The following is a 19,513-nucleotide window of genomic DNA, read 5'->3' as shown; positions in this document are numbered from 1 at the left end:
TCTTTTATAGTTTATATCAATAAGACTTTTTTTAATAATTACTTAAATACTTGGTTTACCGTGTTTTTTTAGGAAAAGAATCTAAAAAAACACTATTTTATCATTCTTATAAAAGGCAAACGATCAAAATAGAATAATTTGAATCAAAGCTACCACAAACAGGTATTATATCCATGCGAATTAAAATTAATTTCTAATATATTTCTTCTTCTCATACTAACCTATCATTTTACAAGAGAACAAAGAGTATAAAAGCACACGTTCTTACACAAGTGAACAAACATTCTTCACATGATAAAGAAAAAAAAGAAGAATGCTCTAAAGAAGAGAAGATGAAAGAAGGGACAAGCAATTAGATAATTAACTATAGAGTATTTTTATATTATAGAAAATAAAATTTTAAATTAAAATTAAATAATAAAAAACAAGTTATTTTATTAAAAGTATTTTTTAAATATAAATTATTTTTTACAAACGAAGTGTAAATATAATTCATTTTTCTAATTTAATATTTTTATTGGTACTCATAACAAAATTATGTATTTTTTATTTATGTTAATTTTTCTGTTATATTTATAAATTTTTTATAATGTCTTACTTTGCGAAAAAACAATAAATTTTTCTATAAAATTTAATTGTATGAATGGATAAATTACATTAAATACAACCCTTAATAGTTTCTAAAATTTTAGTGAAATTTATAGGATTTAAATATAAAAACTAGATAATAATATTTTACTTCATCATCACTTAATTTATTTTTTATTAATATTTAATAAATTTATTTTCTTATTTACATAAACATATATTATTAAGTCTTTTGTAATTTGTTACTTTATGAAAAATAACAGACGTTTAGGAATTCTCATTGTAAAAAATTGAAAAAAAAGTTGATAAATGTTAATTTTGCAATCCCTTAAAATTTCTCAATACAATTTTTAAATTTTAGTTAAAATTATATGATGTAAGATTAAAATCTTAGATGATAATATTATATTACTATTTACATAATTTAATATTTTTTCTATTTCTTATAATAAAATTATGTATTTTTTATTTTATGCAAACAAATATTGTTTTTCGTTGAATTTCTTACATGTAATAAATTTCAGTGGCTTTGTAAATCGGGTTGAAAGAAAAATAAACAAATAGATAATGAGAAAAAGGATTTCTTGGAGTTTGTTTATTTAATAAGATTCTGAAAATTAGTCTTCTAATTTAATTTACTCACTATTAATAATTGATGATCGCTGCTACGCGACATCTAACCTCTGGTCAATTCCTTGTAGGATAATCGAATTCAAAACTCATCAAAGTTTACATAATAAACTGATTTATTAGGACACAATTGAGTTTACGATTGAAATAAACTGGATTGATTGAGACTCAAACTCATTACTGAAGAATTCAGCTCCTCTGACGTGATTGGGGAGTTAAAGAGTAGAAAAATTAAATGGTCCATTATCTATAATGAATAGATAAATACGTTCATACATACTGTTTTATATGATAACGATAGATATTATATTAAAATGACGATTATACATCAAAAAAATAAAAAAGAAAAAATAAAAGAAAAAAGCGTGACTCATCTAAACTAAATTTATCCGTATACACCTAAATTCTATCTCTTTTTAAATTTCATATCATTAAATTTCATATCATTAGTAATAAACAATTAATATTTATTTAGGGTTAATTTATTATGAATTATAATATTTTTAAAATATAAATAAATAGATTTTTTCGTTAATATAAAATATATTTTAATATATTTTAATCCATGTAAATCGAATTTTTAATAATTTTGCCATTAAAAACTTTAATGGTTGAGATTGTAATAATGGAAAATCTAATGGTAAATAAGACAAAGTAATTTTACTTTGTAAAATACCAAGTCACTATAAAATGGAACTAATAATAAACTCTCTATGTTTGCAATATCCACCCTGCTTGACCTAAACAGTTTAGAGTCGACTCAGATTCTTCTGGCGCCATTTTTCCATTTTCCTTTTCCGCGATCCTAGACACTAACTTGAAAACAGTAGCACAAGACAAAACCCTAACTCATCTTCCTCCTTTCGTTTCCCTCAATCACCTTTAGATTATTCACTCCTATCATCAACACGCTGAACATCGCCGGTCTATCATCACTTCTCCGGCGACTTTTAGCAAGCTCCAGCTCTCCTCAAACAGGTCCTTTTCTGTTCGTTCTACTCTGATATGAGGATTTTCTTCTTGTAATGGATAATGAATAGAAGAATCAAGTGCTGGTTGTGCAGTTGACAGTGTTTGTAATTCTAGATACCCAATTTATGTTTGCTATCGTTTGTTTTTGGTGATTTTGTGTTATTGAACACATTTTTAATAAATACATGCAAAAGTGGGTGAAGGATAAAAATACTTTCCGAGTATAAACACAGTACAATATTTTTTAAAGCAAAATGATTCAATATGGATACAATTTGTAAACAAGTATTTAACTCGGACGAGGTAATGAAAGAAAAATAATATCCATTGAAATGGTGAGGAAAGTTGAATCGGCTCTTGGCATACTTGTGGAACATGTGGCCTTAAACGGAGTGTTTATCAACCCTTGTTACTGGTTTCAAATGTTTTAGAATTAGGGATTGGAGGATTTAGTTTAATTAACTTGTAATTGACGTCATTTTATGATAGCAGACATGGGAACTTTAGTAGGGGTATATATGAGCCGAGCATGGTGAGCTATTTGAGACCCGGTTCATAAAAGCTCAATTGGATTCAGCGAGCAAAACTCTATCTCAAATTTTTAAGCTCATTTAGTAAACAAGCTGAAAATGAACTCTATAGTATTTGACTCATTAAGACTCACGAGTTCTTCTCTTTTCCAAGTTTATGAATAAGTTCTCGAACCGGCTCGTTAAGTGGGCTTGTGAAGAGGGTGAATTTAACTACATAGGAAAATTGAGCTCACTTTCGAGCCTGCATAATTTTTCATGAGTTAAGTTTGAACCTTCCAAAACTAAGTTCCACTTAATTCGATTACACTCTCAGACTTGTAGATATTTAACTTATAAAGATTTAAGAGCTTATTTTTATATGTTATACTTATTTAATTAAAATTGTTTAGTTTTAAACTTATTAATGGTAAACTAATATTTATTATAGTTATAAATAAATTGAACTGTTTGTGATCTGTTTAGAATTTAGGCTCAATAAAAGCTTGATTTGTCTTAGCTCGTTTATTAAACATAGAGAGCTTGAGTTTATTAATATTCAGCTCGAGTTTGAAATGATTAAAGTTCGAGTTCTAATCGAGCTGGAAAAAAATTTTGATGAACTAAACTTGAGCCCTTCAAAGTTTAGCTCGGCTCGGCTCATTTACACCTCTAAGTCAAGAGCTTATGATCATAATCAAGAACTGGGCATTAGATTTCAACTGATACAAGTATGTAAAACTTTTAATAGTTTAGAATTATGTTTATAGTTTGAAAATAAATAAATTTTAGCTTGTACTTAAGTTAGTGGTGCTTTCGTGATGGACCATTTAAATTCATCTAGTTATATATAAATCTAGTTTATGAAAAAAAAAGAAATTAAAAATGCTTATAAATTTGGCAGCTTATTACAATAGCTTAATTGTCCTATTGACATTACTCTCTTTAATGGTTATATTGGAAGTTGATTCAGTATATGTTCTGGTTACAAATTGAACTTGAGAAGCATGAATTTAATTTTCCCCTGTTCCAGTTGATAAAAAGGTTGTGGAGATTAAAAAAATGATAGTTTAGTACTAGCCATAACCTTCGTGGAAAATGAAGGACAAAAATTTTCAGGCCCCTTTCTATTTGATCTCTGCTCTTTCTGCTTCCGATCTCTTACTACAATCAGATTCCCTTAACTTGATTCATATCTTATTCTTTATCTCTCTCTCAACCGCATTCATTGGTTTCTGAGTGCATGCTTCTCATTCTACATAAACGAGTGTTAAGGCCCTGTTTACTTTTCAGCAGAGAAATTATTTGGTTGGGGTTGACAATTTTATATTGTAGGCTGCAATTCTATCAAGGGAATTAGTATTGGTCCATTTTTTGAAGGGATCTTTTGGCTTTCATTTGTCATTTTGTGACTCCATACCTGTTGGGCTGGTATTTTCAAACTTAGGAATTCAAGTGCTTGAACTAGATTAATCTAGTGCGTTTTTGTGGACAAAGGATATAGATGTTGAAAGAGCATTATTTGGATTCGACCAAAATACCGAACTTAACCGCCTTAATTCAGAAACTTAGTTCTTTTCTTTTATTAATTCATTTTGTTGAATTTGATTTTCATGATTAAGAATAACAAACTATGAGAACTGAATTGATATGTATATGTATAGGGTGAATTACAAAAACTGAAAAATGTCTATAGTTAATACCACCATCATTAGCATATTGGTCCTCGTATTTTAAGAAACTCATTAAAAAGTTCATACTCTTTGATTCCTTTAAACATTTTCATCCCACAATCCACTTGGCTATTAATACTCAAGGAAAAGACTAAAGTATCCTTGTAGGAGTGGTAATCTATTTTTCAAAAAGGGATGGAAGAAAGTGTTAGTAATGGCAAAATTTTAGGGAGTAAATTGCTATTTTATTTGAAATTTGACTAACAGAATATGTTGAAGTAAACTTAAAAAAATGGACGGAAGGACTAAAGTGTCTAATGGAATCAAAACTTAGGATGCTTTAATGAGTCTTTCAAAATATAAGGTTTAATTTGTTAATAATGGCAATAAATAGGTATATTTTTATAAATAACCTTTTTTTATATATAAATATATTTGACATTATTTTTAAATAGAAAACTAAATTATTATTTCATTCAGGGAATGCAGCTAATACAACTTCTATTCTCCTCTTCAAGATTTCTCTATGTACTGCCACATGCTGCTTGTCTTTCTATCTTGCATCCCTATGATGCCCACTACTCTTGCTTAGGCCACCGACTACTAGAGGACTTCACATTCTCCTCTTCAGTGACAGGGAGACTTTGTGTCAGCCATTATATGGGCTCAAAGTCCATATGTTGCATACTACCTATGTTTCAGAACCTCTGACCTCTTCTTCACAAGCCCACCTCTGCCTTTATTGCCTCTTCACATTCCCAGAAGAGACAACACCTTGCCCATTTTCTTCTCTCTCTTGAAATCTTTATTTCTCTCTAGATGCGATTGTTCCATTTCTGCTGCCAGATTTTCATCTACCTTTAAGGATTAGTAGACAATTTTTCTGTTGATCATCTCGGCCTGATAATACATGTAGCAATATTTGTTCAAAATCAGTTTGTCTTTGTTTAATTTTGGTTAAACCATAGTCTTCTAATTAGTTAGGCTTTGGTTTTCATTTGAAGGTTTAATCATCTAAATTTGTTTAATTTGGGAATTTGTTGATCTGATAATCTTTTGTATTTGATAAGCTTTTTTGTTTTGCCTTTTGATCATTTAATTAGTGGACTGCTAGATTCTGGTGGTTGCCCTTTTGCTTTTTCGCTCGCATAAATCCAGAACTGATGAACTAAAGGTGGTCCAATTTTACTTGTATGTGTGTGTATTTACTTATATTACTAGGATTTTGAGTTGAATTGCCAAGGAGATATAGAATCATAGTGCAGTTTATCACCATTCTTAACCTAATGCACCTGTTTCAAGTGCTTGTTAGTATCCTTTATTTAATGGGCATCAAAAGCGACATATTACCTTCTTTTTTTTTTTTTTTTTCCCGAGTTGCTGCCTGGATTTTAGTGACATTGGTTTATGGTTTTAGTACTAGGCTTGAACTTGTCGATTGTTGAGCAGTTCTGTAACTGTGGCTGAAGATGGATATTGATTCTGATTTTGGCAAAATGAATATTAAAGCTGCAAATGAAGGTTCGTCTTCGTCAGTGCAGTTGGATTCAAAGGTATGCTGGTGATGAAAATATCTATTGTTATTTAACTTTCATTTATTTTATCTCTTGCCCACATGCCCCCTGTCTTAATAAAGTAATCAAATATTAGCTATAGTGAATTTCATTATTGTTGCTAAAAATGAAGTGAAAATCTCACTTCAATATTGCAGGACTTTTCTGTTGGGAATCGAGGTTTCTTTTTTTTTTTTTTTCCTTATATCCAAATTGTGAATAACGTGTATTTTATTATTATTTTGATATATTTATATCTAGTCCCTTAGTCCCTTATTACAATTGTGAGCTCATTTATATATATATATATAATCTTTAATTTCTTTTCTTTCAATTTTGATAAGAAGGGAACTGTTGAAGAAAAGGAGGAGCTTACTGAATCAATGGACAAAATAGATATTCAACAATCACCATCTGGACAAGCTGGGTCTTCATCATTAAATTTCAAAAGAAAACCAGTTGTCATTATTGTTGTAGGAATGGCAGGTAGAGTTGATTGGCTGCAAAATGTTATATTATTTGAGAGATATGTCTTTATTAAATTTTGGAAACCAGTTTTAATATTTGGTCTCAACACTTTGTGCTTCCCACTCCTTTTCAATCGTAATTTGCCCAAACAGATGTATTACTGAATGAACATCTTGGAGATTGAGAATCATTACTTGAATTTGTGCAGGAAGTGGAAAAACAACCTTCCTTCATAGGTTGGTTTGCCACACACAAGCTGCAAATATTCGTGGTTATGTACTCAACCTTGATCCTGCTGTGATGACTCTTCCTTTTGGTGCAAACATTGATATAAGAGACACTGTTCGGTACAAGGAAGTCATGAAGCAGTTTAATCTTGGACCTAATGGAGGAATCCTAACATCTTTAAATTTGTTTGCTACAAAGTTTGATGAGGTGAATTTTCCTTTCATATACCTGATTTAAATTTAAAACTATTGATTCAGCAGCATGCATTTGTCTTTATGACAGTCTATTATTTTTGCATTACTGTGATTCTGCTATAACAAGTTAATTTCTCCATGGATATCTGGTTGTGTGTTGGGTAAGTTGGCATCTGCCTAGTTTAGTACATGCCTGTCAAAAGAACTGGACAGTCTTGTGGTAAATCATTTTCATTTGGAAAGAGAAGTTTGACGATTTTTCTTGTATCAGCATTTTTGGCAATGGTACTGGATTATGTGGCAAATGCCCTTTTTGTTTATGCACTGGACCTTTCACTGTAAATTACCTGCTCTCTTATTTCATTCTTCAATCTTATTTTTCTCAATCCCATTTTTAGGTTATTTCAACTATTGAAAGGCGCGCAGATCAACTTGATTATGTTCTAGTGGATACACCTGGACAAATTGAGATTTTCACGTGGTCTGCTTCTGGAGCTATCATCACAGAAGCTTTTGCTTCAACGTTTCCAACTATAATTGCTTATGTGATTGATACACCTCGTTCCTCAAGCCCAACTACTTTCATGAGCAATATGCTTTATGCTTGTAGCATACTCTACAAGACACGGTTGCCTCTTGTGTTGGCATTCAACAAGATAGATGTGGCTCAACACCAGTTTGCTTTGGAGGTATATACTTTTGTGCGTGTTAGATGGCTTTTTATGGACATTTTATCTTGAACTTATTTAGCATCCTTGTGTTACTAAAGTGTAAAGGTTTGTATCTTTCCTCTTGTTTCTGATGTATTGTTATATCTTCTTATCCATGTTGATGCTGAAAGTTTATTCAAGTACACCATACTTTCAAAGTAATGCCTGTAAGTTTTTCATGTTAAATTCTTAATGTATGAAGGTTGCTCTTTGATGCTAGAAGTCTTTGATTAGCAATTTGAAAGAGTTGCTTCAGGAGTTCAATTGAGGGCCAATTTCTCTTTGTTTCTAATGACATTCCAAATATTTCTCTTTATTTCCCATAGCATTCAGAAATTTTCTTACTTTGTATTATTTTCAAGCTTCGCTCTTGAAGCTAAACCTGCCTACCCAATTTTAGGTTCTGCCTTGTGTATGTTGTTTTAAATGCATCCTCTTTTAACAACTGTCGTCTATGCAGTGGATGGAAGATTTTGAAGCCTTCCAAGCAGCTGTCAGCTCAGATCACTCGTATACATCCACTTTGACAGCAAGCCTTTCCCTTGTGCTTGATGAATTTTATAAGAATTTAAAATCTATTGGGGTCTCTGCTGTTTCTGGAGCTGGAATGGATGCCTTTTTCAAGGCTATTGAGGCTAGTGCTGAGGAATATATGGAAACCTACAAGTATTGCCTCAATTTATAGATGCTGTTCCTTTTCCTTGCAACTACTACGACACCATAAGCTCATTTAACTTCTGAATCTTGAATGTTTAGGGCTGATCTTGATAAGAGACGGGCAGAGAAGCAACGCCTGGAAGAAGAGCGCCGGAGAGAAAACATGGAAAAGTTGAGGAAGGATATGGAGAAATCTGGGGGAGAAACTGTGGTCCTGACCACTGGGTTGAAGGACAAAGAAGCCAGGAGAGACACTGTGATGGACAAGGAAGAGGAAGAGGAAGATGATGATTTTGAGAGGTTTAGTGAGGAGGAAGAAGATGCCATAGATGAGGATGAAGACGAAGAAGTTGTCAGGTTCTCCTTTTAGTGGAGCGGTTTTACAGCCTTAAGTTTCTTTAGACTACTTGATGCAGGATAGCAATGGATTATGGGTTTTGCACCAGAATGACATGACTTGATGATGACGGAATACTTTGATTCTGGTTGTGCCTCTCTTTGAATATTCCATATTCAGCGTTTACACATGTGCATTAGTATTGAATGGAAGTAGGCAACTATTATCAACGCCTGTCAAATCACACGGGTAGATAGATGTGCATAGATGTTTTACATGTACAGGATTTACATTGTAGAAGTGCTTTCTGGTGGCTGAAGGAATATCTGATTTTGGTATTCTATTTTCTGAATGCCATTAGTTGGTACCATTTAATCTGCCTGTAATTGAAGCTTGTAAATTTGCTATGTTTTGGGCATTTCTGTTGGCAGTCTTAGAGAAGTACTTTGCACTGGATGCCCAAAATTGTTCTGCTTGATGGCACGGTAGAAATATGAAACCAGTACTGGAGTCGCATATCTATTTTATTTTCTTTTTTTGAAACTGGAGTTGCATATCTTATTACCATTCTGCTTTGCCTTTCCTTCTGGCATGGAAATCGTAGGAACCAAGAACTGAATGTTCGATCAGACAGAATTCTTACAACTAAAATGGTGTCAGTCTGAGGGGTGTGAATGAACTAAATCGTTGATGAGCTTCTTGAGATTCGGTTCGATAAAACTCGAATGAGCTCGACTCGATTTCTAAACGAGCCAAACTCGAGTTTAATTTTTAGAAACTTGACTTTCATAGTATTCGACTTGTTAAGATTCATGTGTTTGGCTTGTTTCTGAGTTCATAAGCAGTCTCGCGAATAGACTCGTAAATAGACTCGTGAATAGTCTCGTTAAGTAAGTTGAGATTATTATCATGAGAGAAATAAATTCAAACTGTACATATACTTTCATGAGCCAAATTTAAATTTTTTAAAATGCAACTCTATATAATTTAAGTACACTCTTAAACTTGTATATATTTGAATCATTAAAATTTAAAAATTCATCTTTATAAGTTTACGAGCTAATTTGTAGATATACTTATTTAACTAAAATTATTTTAGTTTTAAATTAAAACTCATTATACATGTAAATAAATTGAACTACTCATGAACTTTTCGAGACTAAACTTGATAAAAACTCATACTCGTCTAAACTCGTTTGCTAAACGAGCTAAATTTGAACTTCTTAATATTCGGCTTGAATTAGAAATGAGTAAAACTCGAATTTGACTCGAACTCGAAAAAATTTTAACGAATCAAACTTGATCTCTTCAAAACTCAATTCGGTTCGTTTACATTCCTAATCAGTTTCCTACTCTGTACTTGAATGTGGAACTATGAACGATTCTCATAGCTGAGCCTTTCAATCATATTAATGAGGTCTTATAAGGCTTGATCAATACTGAACATGAGAGAATTCAAGAAAGTGAAATGCCTTATAAGCATTTTGAAAAAAGAGAATGGAATTGTCGGGTATGGTAAAAGATAGTTAAGGTCAAAAAAGACAATAGAATTGTAAACGAATAAAATTGTTCGTGTGAGTTTCCATTGTTGTCCGTGAGTTTCCGTGTAAATTTCTATTTTCTAAACGATCCGAGGTTATCCGTGTGAGTTTCCATTTTTTAAATGATCCGAAATTGAAAAATTTTGAGACTAATTTGATAAATGAGTTAAATTTAATTAAATATGTTTATATAATTAATATTTTTTAGTTTTGAATTTATTATTTTCAAACTAAAAATTTATTAAAATTATAAATAACCCAAATTATTTAAGAGTTATTTAAGATTTAATTTAACCACTTTTATGTGCTTATTTACTGAATAAATTAAACTTAAATTTATTAATATTATTATTTACATAAGCTAGCTCTTTGGAGCTGGGTTGCTTTTGTGGGATTATAAACATTTGTTGTGGCACTCATTCTTCAGTTGAATACCGGGTTACTAGACATTAATTTATAGTTAATTAATTTTCATTTTAGTTCTTTTCTTGTAATGAGTATATTTTATTTGGGAGGAGGAGGTTTTTTAAGCTACTGGAAAATATTATAAGATTTAAAAACTTTAGAGCTGTGTTTGAGAGAGTTTAAATTTTTAAAATCTCTAATTTCAATCCATCAAATTGGTAGATAAAAACGTTTTTTTTTTTTTAATTTTTTTAAATAATAAAAAATTATCAAGATTTAAAGATAAAAGGAAAATTTTACTTTAGAAAATCTTAAATTATTCTGATAACTTTCCAAACATAGGATTAGGAATTTGACATGATAATCTAACATGACCAAGTCCACTGATACATTAGCGGCATAGTTGACATGGATTTTTATTTGGAAACAATAAAAAATAAAAAATTTATTTGATAATTAAATTAATATAGTAGAATTACAAACAATCTGAAAGCACCATATGCAATCCACAACGAGACATTTTTTTTCTTTTTTTAAAAAGAAAGAAAGGTTAATCTTACTTCATCCTATATCTTGGATCTGAACAGGAGGCAAGAAAATCAATTCCTTTTTCATAAAGAAAAAAAAAATCCCTATAGACTATCCTGAGAGCTGAATCAGCAGAGAAAAGAGCAGAAGAACCTTTTTGGTTGGTTTCTTTACAAACACTTGCGTCTTCTGTATTGATTTAGAAGCACTTGAAAGCTTCTCCTTTACCCTCTGGGCTTTTCATATTTGCGTTTTGAGTTGCTTACTCCCCTGCAATTTCAAGTGCTTTAGTGGAGCCGATCCTCTTCATTCATTCATTCATTTTGAGGCTGCAACTTGAGTTTGTCCTCTACTTTATCCACAATCAAGAAATCACATACTAACATAAGTAAGCACTGAGCAGGATTCACTAAAGAAAATGCACACTATATTTTTGTTGTAGAAAGCAGAAGTTGGATAATGAAGCTGCTCCTTCAAGTCCACAATGTCAACCTCACAGCAGTGCACATCCCTATCTGTTCAAAAATTCCTTCTCAACAACACTAAAAATCACCTTCAGCCGATCTTCCAAACTTGAATGGATGTTCTTTGTAATCCTTTTCTGATGCCGAGTGTCTTTCTGCCACGCAATTCCGATGAATACGTGTACATGACAGCTTTTAGGTCTTGAGGGCGAATCCTCAATTTGGTATCTCAAGTGAAGCTGCAGAGGATGAAAGAATCAATTATGATACAGAAAAAAATAACAAATAAATTCTGAAGTGAGTAAGAGAATCAATAGCACCATTTACAGAGTTAAATCAAGGCAAAAAATTTATGTAACTTAACAGTCACAATTATACCCATACATTAAAATAGTCGCCCAGTGGAACTCCATGAAGGGTCATAACCTCTTCAACAAGCCAGCCTTTATGATCAGATAGGGGGTGTTTCTGCTGTGTACTAGTCACCTCTCCTCCATAACGGGAAATGCGCCGATCGAATCTGTAATGTATTTGCCTCTCATACACATCATCCTTCTCCAATTCCCATGGGGTATGAGAATAGTTGAGACAACCAGCTTTCTCCATCGCCTTCCGCTCCAACTCACCCCCATTGAAGAGCTCCATAAAGAAGTTGGTCTAGAGCACGATAGTTATTGTCAAATAAAAATAAAATCTACAAACTATTCAAACTAAGATCCAAAAATCAATATTTTATATGCATTAGGATGTCGCGTTTGCATGTGCCATACAGTGCACAGGGAGAGAGAAAAGCAACTTACAGAGACCGAAACACCAGAAGAATAAACCTCAGATAAGTTGACATCCTCAAGACCCAAGAAGGACCCACTTTCTTCAGTTTGGAGGTTTTTAGCTTCCGATTCTTCTTCTTCCGCTATTTGCACCTTCTGTTCAGGAGACAACGATCTAGCCTTCCATAAAGCCATGATTGTCCTATGAATTAGGCACAAATATTTAAGTCTATTTATACTGATTTCCACCTTTTGTCATCACATAACTCTTGTTAACCATGTAAATATATGCAAAGGACTTGGATATGAGAAGGAAATTTTTTTAACTAGGAAGAAGAGGCACATCTATGTAGAGAATCCATTGTATCTTTATTTTACACAATTTGCTAGCACACAAGGTTGATCACAGTGTGCTCATCTAAAGAAATTAATCTAAATGCTGTAAGACCAATAAGGCTCTAGAATGGAGCCCTGGTGCAGTCAAACGTCCATTAAACTGAACACTCATAAAATAAGGATGCTAAAAGGTCAGCAAGCAGAGATGTCAAAAACACATGAAGAATCAGGTCCATTACCATTTTGAACAGAACATTCCCGTATCAAATTGTTCTCGCATTCAGGTTTCGACAACTATAAATGAAAATAGAATGGACACCCAGAGTTCTCATGTTATAACTTTCAATAAAGAAAATGTCTAGAACTGCTGTAAAAATGACCAGTTCGTAGTGAATAGTCAAGAAATAACATGAAATATAGTTAGCCTTTAAAGAGTGCACGAAAATAAACTCTAAAATGGAATTGCAAAATCAAGAAACAACATGCACTTATTATGAACCATTAAAGGATGCAAAATTGCAAAAGCTAAAACAAATAACAAGAGAAGTCATCAAATCATAGCAAAATGCATGTCCTTTTCCACTTGGAACAAACATTATTATGTCCAATTATCCTGACATGCTATTTATGATAATCCAAGTCCCAAAAGAAAAAAGATAAAAAAAAAGATAAGTTATGAAATAACTTTTTATCATTTACTGCTTCTAAAAAGCAATTGTTACTATGACTTTAGATATCAAAATACAGAGATTAATGGGAAAGGCCGAAACACACATATATTATAAAGCATATTGAAATAACAAATGTCCAAAAATATTACTAGATATATAAGTAAAGTTCGATTCTAAAAAGGGTAAAGAACCATTAACATCATTCAGTTACCTGTGCGCTACATTGAAAGATACAAAAGACTGGAAGTGGAATTTCAGCCTCCCCTCTTCATCTTGAGTCTTGGCCCCATGTCTGGCATCCATACCCCTCCCAGGCCAGAGAGTCATAACAATGGTAGGACTCCCCATTGATGATAACGTAGGAGGAGAAACTTGGATATCTTCTATATCCTCCCAAAGGAAGAAAAATTTAGTCTTCTGCCCAAACAAATTTGCATGGAAGCCAATTATTCTCGCTGATAGAAATAAACGACCCTGCACAGATATAACATCATTGTCAAGAACCCAAGAAGCAAGCATCATCTGACTGATAAAAAGCTAAAATGCCATTTCACTATGTACAGTTTAAAGGAATAACATGACAATCAGAAGAAGGATGCTAATCAAAAGAACACGTGATGCTAAATGAACATCAACAGCACCTGCAAGAGCATTCTTCGCTTTAGGTGACAGGTAAAATCATTGATGAGAAATTCCTCTGGTGGAAGCCCAAAGAGCTTTTGAAAAGCTGAATTTGTTTGTGGAGATCGCAAGTTTATCTACAAAAAGTATAAGAAATTAAAAATAGAATATACAAGGGGAAAAAAGATATAACACATAACCCATTTACAATGTAAAAGTCGAGTGCTGAATAGCCAACAACATACCTTCTTCCCCACCTCTTTCTCCATCTTATTCAAGTACTCTTTAACAACATTACTACCTCTTGTGTTATTCAAGAAAATTCTTAGGTGCAGCTTAGACTGACAGGCTTGTGCTAACTTTCCTCGAAGAGGAACCCACACATCAGCAAGATCAGATATATTAGATTTTACAAAATTAATTTCAGCACGTCCCAAAGATGTTGCTTCATCAAAAGGCCCATCAAAATCATAAACTTCCACATCCAACACAGAAGGAGGGTCATCCATTGCATCAAATTCAAATATTTCTGCGAAGACCAAAAATGTCTATCAAGATGACAACTCAGAGGACAACTTGCATCACATTTGTCACCAAATGAAAAAGGCTTCCATACAAAGATTGCACAATTCACACAACTAGAGAGTACTTTTGACCAATAATTCTTTGCTTTGAATGAGAAAATTGACAAAGAACAATATGAATCACCATTCCACAATGGAGCAGATTTCTGGAACTTAATTGAGCTGGTTCTAGTTTTCCCATTACAGGTGAATACCACATATGGATCACAGAAGCCACTTGAGTCAACAGCTGCCAAATTACTCCCCTCAAGCAAGGCAACAGTGAGCAGCCACCCATCCCCTTGTGCTTTCACTCCATGATCACTTCCTGCAGTAAAAGGAAAGCAATAATAAATTCAAACCAATGTAACCCAATATTTGCCAAATTTGTTTAATTCATTCCTACAAACAGAGGAATACATGACCAATATATATGCATACACCTCAGAATCCCAGCTAGAAGCAGACAACAAAATAGAAAAGTTCACATAATATTCTCTGAATTTGTGGATAAGGGGTTTGTTGGGGGTGAAGATTACCCTTTTGTATCCTGGCCTGCATGAAACGAGAAAGTAACTCTAGTACCCTTTCACACTGAAGAACCAGGACACCACACACAATGAGTTCACCGATTGAATCTGGTAAATCAAGTCCCACAAACTCTAGCCCTTGAATTGGGCTGGGAGGGGATATCCAGATGTGAAGAAGTACATATAATGCAATAAAAACTGTAGTAAGTACAGTAAAGTTAGCAAAATATTGTACAGCCAGTTTCCAATCACTCTGGGGTTCAGCCTGCAAAGAAGCCAAAACTTGTTCCTTAGTGGATCCTATGTCCTTCAAATCAACTGGCTTAACATTTTGAGATAATAAAGACACAAATTGTTCAAAACTATCTTTTAGACCTTGTTTTGCTCCATTTTCTATCATCCCTTTCATCATGGTGCTCTGCAAAAAATTCATTCTCCAGGATATTACCAAATGTGAAGTTTGTTCTCCTGAAGGAAGCTCAGGGCCAGGAGTAATGAGGTATTGCAATTCAGTTCTAAAGGTGCTCCCATACACAATATCTGGAGTGCTCACACTCACTAAAATAGCAAAAACCTTTCCATCAGCTTTTACATATGTATGTTCCTCAGTGGCTTTCACAGCCTTAATTAATTTGGTTGCTGCCTTAATATAAGTAACCACTCTTTTCAAACTCTCACCACCATTCTCAAATTTCCAGGTACCAAACTGTTGTTCAGTATTCCCCTGTAGATCTGCCAATGATCTTGGAAAACTTGAATCAGGTGAAAAAAGTAGATAATTTAAATCTTTGGGAGCAATCATATATAATTGGTCTACAAGGACCCCTCCTGGTAGATTGCTTGGAATTTCATTTCCCATATCTTTGGATTCCATTGCCTTCATGATTTCTCCAAAGTCACCTGGAGAGGAAGGATCATCCGCCTCATCCTTAGATACCTCAGGTCCAATAGTTTCAGGAGGCTCCGAATTCTCAATGCCTTTACTACCAGCAGTTGATGCTGTATCAGAATTTTTATTAAAAATCTGAACAATTCTGGCAGCAAAGTTCTTTTGTGCACTGCACTTTTCCTCTTTAGAGGGTGCAACTTCCTCAAATCTCCCCGGAGAGGATGAGTTTGAGGGTCCACCAGATGACCTAGAAGGAGCTTCTGTCACTGCATCTGCATTCTTTCTCAACTGTGATGCATGATCGCCATCATGATTCAGGTCAACAAAAGCATTATTTTGAGAAAAACCAATACCTAAAAGAATTTCACCTGCAAAAAAAAATACAGTCCAATGAGTATATTTTGTAGCTCATCAACTGCATCAATACAAAAATTGAGGTAAATAATGCTACTTGAAGTCTTAAATTCCACAACACAAGCAAATCCTATAATGAGAGAACATCAGAATCTTGTATAAGCGACTAAATTAAAGTTCTTATATCAAGACCTGAAACAGGAGGTTATTGTGGATGCAGAGCAATGAAAAATAGCTAACAGCCAAACAGGAAGAATAATAAATCAAAATTCCAATTGGGAAAATAACAACTAACAACACAAAAAAACGAAAGCTTGATAAACATACCACAGTCCTTGTTCTTGGACTTTTTGTTTCTGGGTTGCAGAGCGTACCAAGCAGTGCCAAGAGACTTACTCTCCGAATCAAAAACGAGCGAGACTGGCACTTTAAGCAGCCCAACAAAGTCATCATTGAAGTACTTGTCCTCATCTAGCACAGAGATTACAAGCTCCTCCTTCAAGTCCTCAACCCGAAAACTGAATTCCTCTCCCCAACTTGGATTCAAGTTCTTCTTCACCACTTTGGTCTTGAACTTCTGCTTTCCCAGCTGCACTCTCACATATGGATCACTTGACCCATTTAGATCCATTGCCGGCAAATTTCTTGCCTCTACTACACGAACCAGAAGCCTCATTTCCAAGAACAAACACGAAAAACTCAACTTCACTAGGAACCAAATTAAACCCACCAAACCTTTAGAACCCAAAACAGAATATTAATATCAAACTCGACCCGTTTCTTAATATTCTCTATTCAGAAGAATCAATCAAACAACAACAATAGACAAAACCCATTTGGGAAATTAAAATTAACAAAGGCAAAAACAGCGCAACAGAGAGTAAAAACAACGGTATAAAGAATGGCAAATTGAGAAAAGAAGCAGAATCGAAACAATCAATGAGAGAGAGTACTTTGATTCAGAAAAGATTGCAGAATTGAGAAAAAAAGAAAAAGCCTAATGAAAAAATAGGAAATGATGGAAAAGAGTTGTTATGAAGAAGATAAAGCCATGGAAAGGGTGAGAGAGAAAGAAGTTGAAAGCTGAAAGACTTTTCAATGCAGTTAATGCTTATTCAGATAATTTTAATGGAAATCTGCGCATATGAAGTTGGACTTTCTGGAGTCTATGGAAGTTGCATTGCATTAGTCGTCCTTGGAAAAACTAGCAGCCTGCTGTTGGTCACTTTTTTTTTTATTTGTGCAAATTCTTATTTAATAATTATTTTTTTTTTTAATTGAAAAAGTAGAAAATTTTTTAAATTTATTTATTTGTATTTATTATTGAGTTAACTCTGCGAGTGCATTGCTATTCTTTTACAGTGTATTAATTAATTTTTTTATTTTTAGTCTATTAATTATTTAATTTTTTTACATTATCTTTAATTAATTTATACAATTTTCTTAATTTTTATAATTTTAAAATAATAAATAATAGTTAATAGTATGAAAAATAGAAATAAATTAATACTCATTTTTTAATTATTTTAAAATTATTATAATTCTATTTATTTATATTTTATTTTAAAAAAATTTTTTAAAATTTTTTTAGGGAAAATTACTTTTTAGTCCCTGAGGTTTAACATAATTAACACTTCTATCCATCTATTTTGGCGATCCAACACTTAAGTCCCTCACTTTATTTCCTGTCCAAATTCGCAGTCCTTCCGTCCAAAATAGCCGTTTGGGACACGTGAACCCTCACTAAACCCAAACCCAAATACTTCTTTTTCTTCTTCTTCTTTTTCTTCTTCTTCTTCTTCTTCTTCTTCTTCTTCTTCTTCTTCTTCTTCTTCTTCTTCTTCTTCTGCAACTGGAGAAAACATGAAAGAGAAAACTTCTTCTTCTTCTTCTGCAACTGGAGAAAACATGAAAGAGAAAACTTCTTCTTCTTCTTCTTCTGCAACTGGAGAAAACATGAAAGAGAAAACTTCTTCTTCTTCTTCTTCTGCAACTGGAGAAAACATGAAAGAGAAAACATGAAAGAGAAAAGAAAAAAAAGGAATTTCACATTAAGAGAAGGGTATTTCTGGAAAAAATTATCACCAAACGGTTTAAATGGATTGAAGGACTACGAATTTGGACGGAAGAGAAAGTGAGGGACTTAAGTGTTGGGTCGCTAAAATAGAGGGACAGAAGTGTTAATTACATTAAACCTCAGGGACTAAGAAGTAATTTTTCCATTTTTTAATATTTAATAAAATTTAATATATTTAAGATTGATATAATTAAAAAGTTAATAAAAAAATTTATATTTTTTAATATGTGTGAAAAAAATAAAGTAGATAAAAATTATGAGATGGAGGGAGTAATTAATTTTTTTTTAAATATAAAATAGTAATTTTTTTAAAATTAATATTTTATGTTTCTTAAAAAATTAAAATAATTTATGTATATTGATTTATTTAATATCCTTTAGATTAAATAAAATTTAGTTTTTATTAGCTAAAATAAAAAAAAAGTGTAATCGATTTTGATCGCTAATTTAAATAATAATTAGATTTATATACATTTTGATACTTAATTTTTCATCACTATATATACGATACTGTTTTTATTATTTTATTAGACGATTTTATACACCTGTTTGGATATCGCTTTGCGACAAATATCAGGTAATTTTTCATATTTTAAATTAACCTAGTCGAGGTATGATCAGACTTCCTATTTTTGAAGCTAGGAAGAACTGGTTTTTGCATTGAGAGGAAAAGAGGTGAGCAGTTCCTTTGGTGGTTTGCTCAGCTTCCAAGATTTTCCCAACATGTTTCCGTTAACTCTTGCATTAGTTTCATTCATTTTCTTTGATGGAAGACCATGAGCTTGAATCCAAAAGGAATTTTATGAACTTGTACAGATAAAGAGCTTGTTATGAACACACCAGGGCTGGTTTTGGATGACAAAATGCATGTCAATACGGTGATCAAAGGTGAGAATGAAAGCAATAGATTTCTTAGGTATGATTTGGAATGTTCTCTTTACTCGCAACATCTAACAAAAGCTGCCTTTATGGTAGTTGGATTGAAGGTCTTTTAAGAGATAAGTTGTCCAACAAGGACATGTTTTTGCTGAGACCAAGCATCTGTATCTTCTTATGTGAGTTCCAGGATATTGTCTTGGCAAGTAAAGTTAATGGTCCTAGTTATGAGGTCTTTAACATTTAATGTGTAATCTGACATTGATAAAGGACTGATTAAATTCCGTCAGGAGTTTTAATCAATATAATTTGATTAAGATGATATAAAAGAAAATATAGATTAGAAACCGAGAAGTCTTAATGAAATTT

The 19,513-nt window shown here is 32.6% G+C and overlaps 2 protein-coding genes across 5 annotated transcripts; one reads left to right on the top strand and one right to left on the bottom strand.

Moving 5' to 3' along the window:
* The first annotated feature begins 1,939 nt into the window (after positions 1-1,939).
* On the top strand, positions 1,940-9,062 carry LOC110623492 (GPN-loop GTPase QQT2). 4 transcript variants are annotated; one of them, XM_043960362.1, is made up of 7 exons: positions 1,940-2,196; positions 5,822-5,925; positions 6,273-6,411; positions 6,602-6,828; positions 7,214-7,504; positions 7,986-8,191; positions 8,282-9,062. In XM_043960362.1, the coding sequence occupies exons 2-7, from the start codon at positions 5,842-5,844 to the stop codon at positions 8,550-8,552; spliced, it is 1,218 nt and encodes a 405-aa protein (XP_043816297.1). In that variant the 5' UTR covers positions 1,940-2,196; positions 5,822-5,841; the 3' UTR covers positions 8,553-9,062. The 4 variants fall into 4 exon arrangements, with proteins under 4 accessions (XP_043816297.1, XP_021624148.1, XP_021624149.1 ...); XM_021768456.1 differs by having other exon boundaries at positions 6,270-6,411; XM_021768457.1 differs by having other exon boundaries at positions 5,790-5,925.
* Positions 9,063-10,895: 1,833 nt separating this feature from the next.
* Positions 10,896-17,387, bottom strand: LOC110622812 (C2 and GRAM domain-containing protein At1g03370). Its single transcript, XM_021767473.2, has 9 exons — positions 16,519-17,387; positions 14,958-16,205; positions 14,564-14,746; positions 14,101-14,384; positions 13,876-13,992; positions 13,446-13,708; positions 12,258-12,429; positions 11,842-12,114; positions 10,896-11,696 (listed from the first exon to the last, which is right to left on the bottom strand). The coding sequence occupies exons 1-9, from the start codon at positions 16,865-16,867 to the stop codon at positions 11,505-11,507; spliced, it is 3,081 nt and encodes a 1,026-aa protein (XP_021623165.1). The 5' UTR covers positions 16,868-17,387; the 3' UTR covers positions 10,896-11,504.
* Positions 17,388-19,513: the final 2,126 nt, after the last annotated feature.

The sequence above is a fragment of the Manihot esculenta genome, chromosome 9 (assembly GCF_001659605.2).
Source record: "Manihot esculenta cultivar AM560-2 chromosome 9, M.esculenta_v8, whole genome shotgun sequence".
NCBI lineage: Eukaryota > Viridiplantae > Streptophyta > Magnoliopsida > Malpighiales > Euphorbiaceae > Manihot > Manihot esculenta.
Note: the sequence above shows the minus strand (reverse complement) of the source record. Positions and strands in the feature narration are given on the sequence as shown.

Bases quoted from the DNA above. Each gene is read 5' to 3' on its own strand.
- LOC110623492 (XM_021768456.1), top strand. From the start codon at position 5,842: ATGGATATTGATTCTGATTTTGGCAAAATGAATATTAAAGCTGCAAAT. The intron at 5,926-6,269 runs GTATGCTGGTGA...AATTTTGATAAG, and splicing joins CAGTGCAGTTGGATTCAAAG to AAGGGAACTGTTGAAGAAAA. The intron at 6,412-6,601 runs GTAGAGTTGATT...GAATTTGTGCAG, and splicing joins TATTGTTGTAGGAATGGCAG to GAAGTGGAAAAACAACCTTC.
- LOC110622812 (XM_021767473.2), bottom strand. From the start codon at position 16,867: ATGAGGCTTCTGGTTCGTGTAGTAGAGGCAAGAAATTTGCCGGCAATG. The intron at 13,993-14,100 runs GTATGTTGTTGG...TACTTTTTGTAG, and splicing joins AGAAAGAGGTGGGGAAGAAG to ATAAACTTGCGATCTCCACA. The intron at 11,697-11,841 runs GTATGGGTATAA...CATCCTCTGCAG, and splicing joins CACTGGGCGACTATTTTAAT to CTTCACTTGAGATACCAAAT.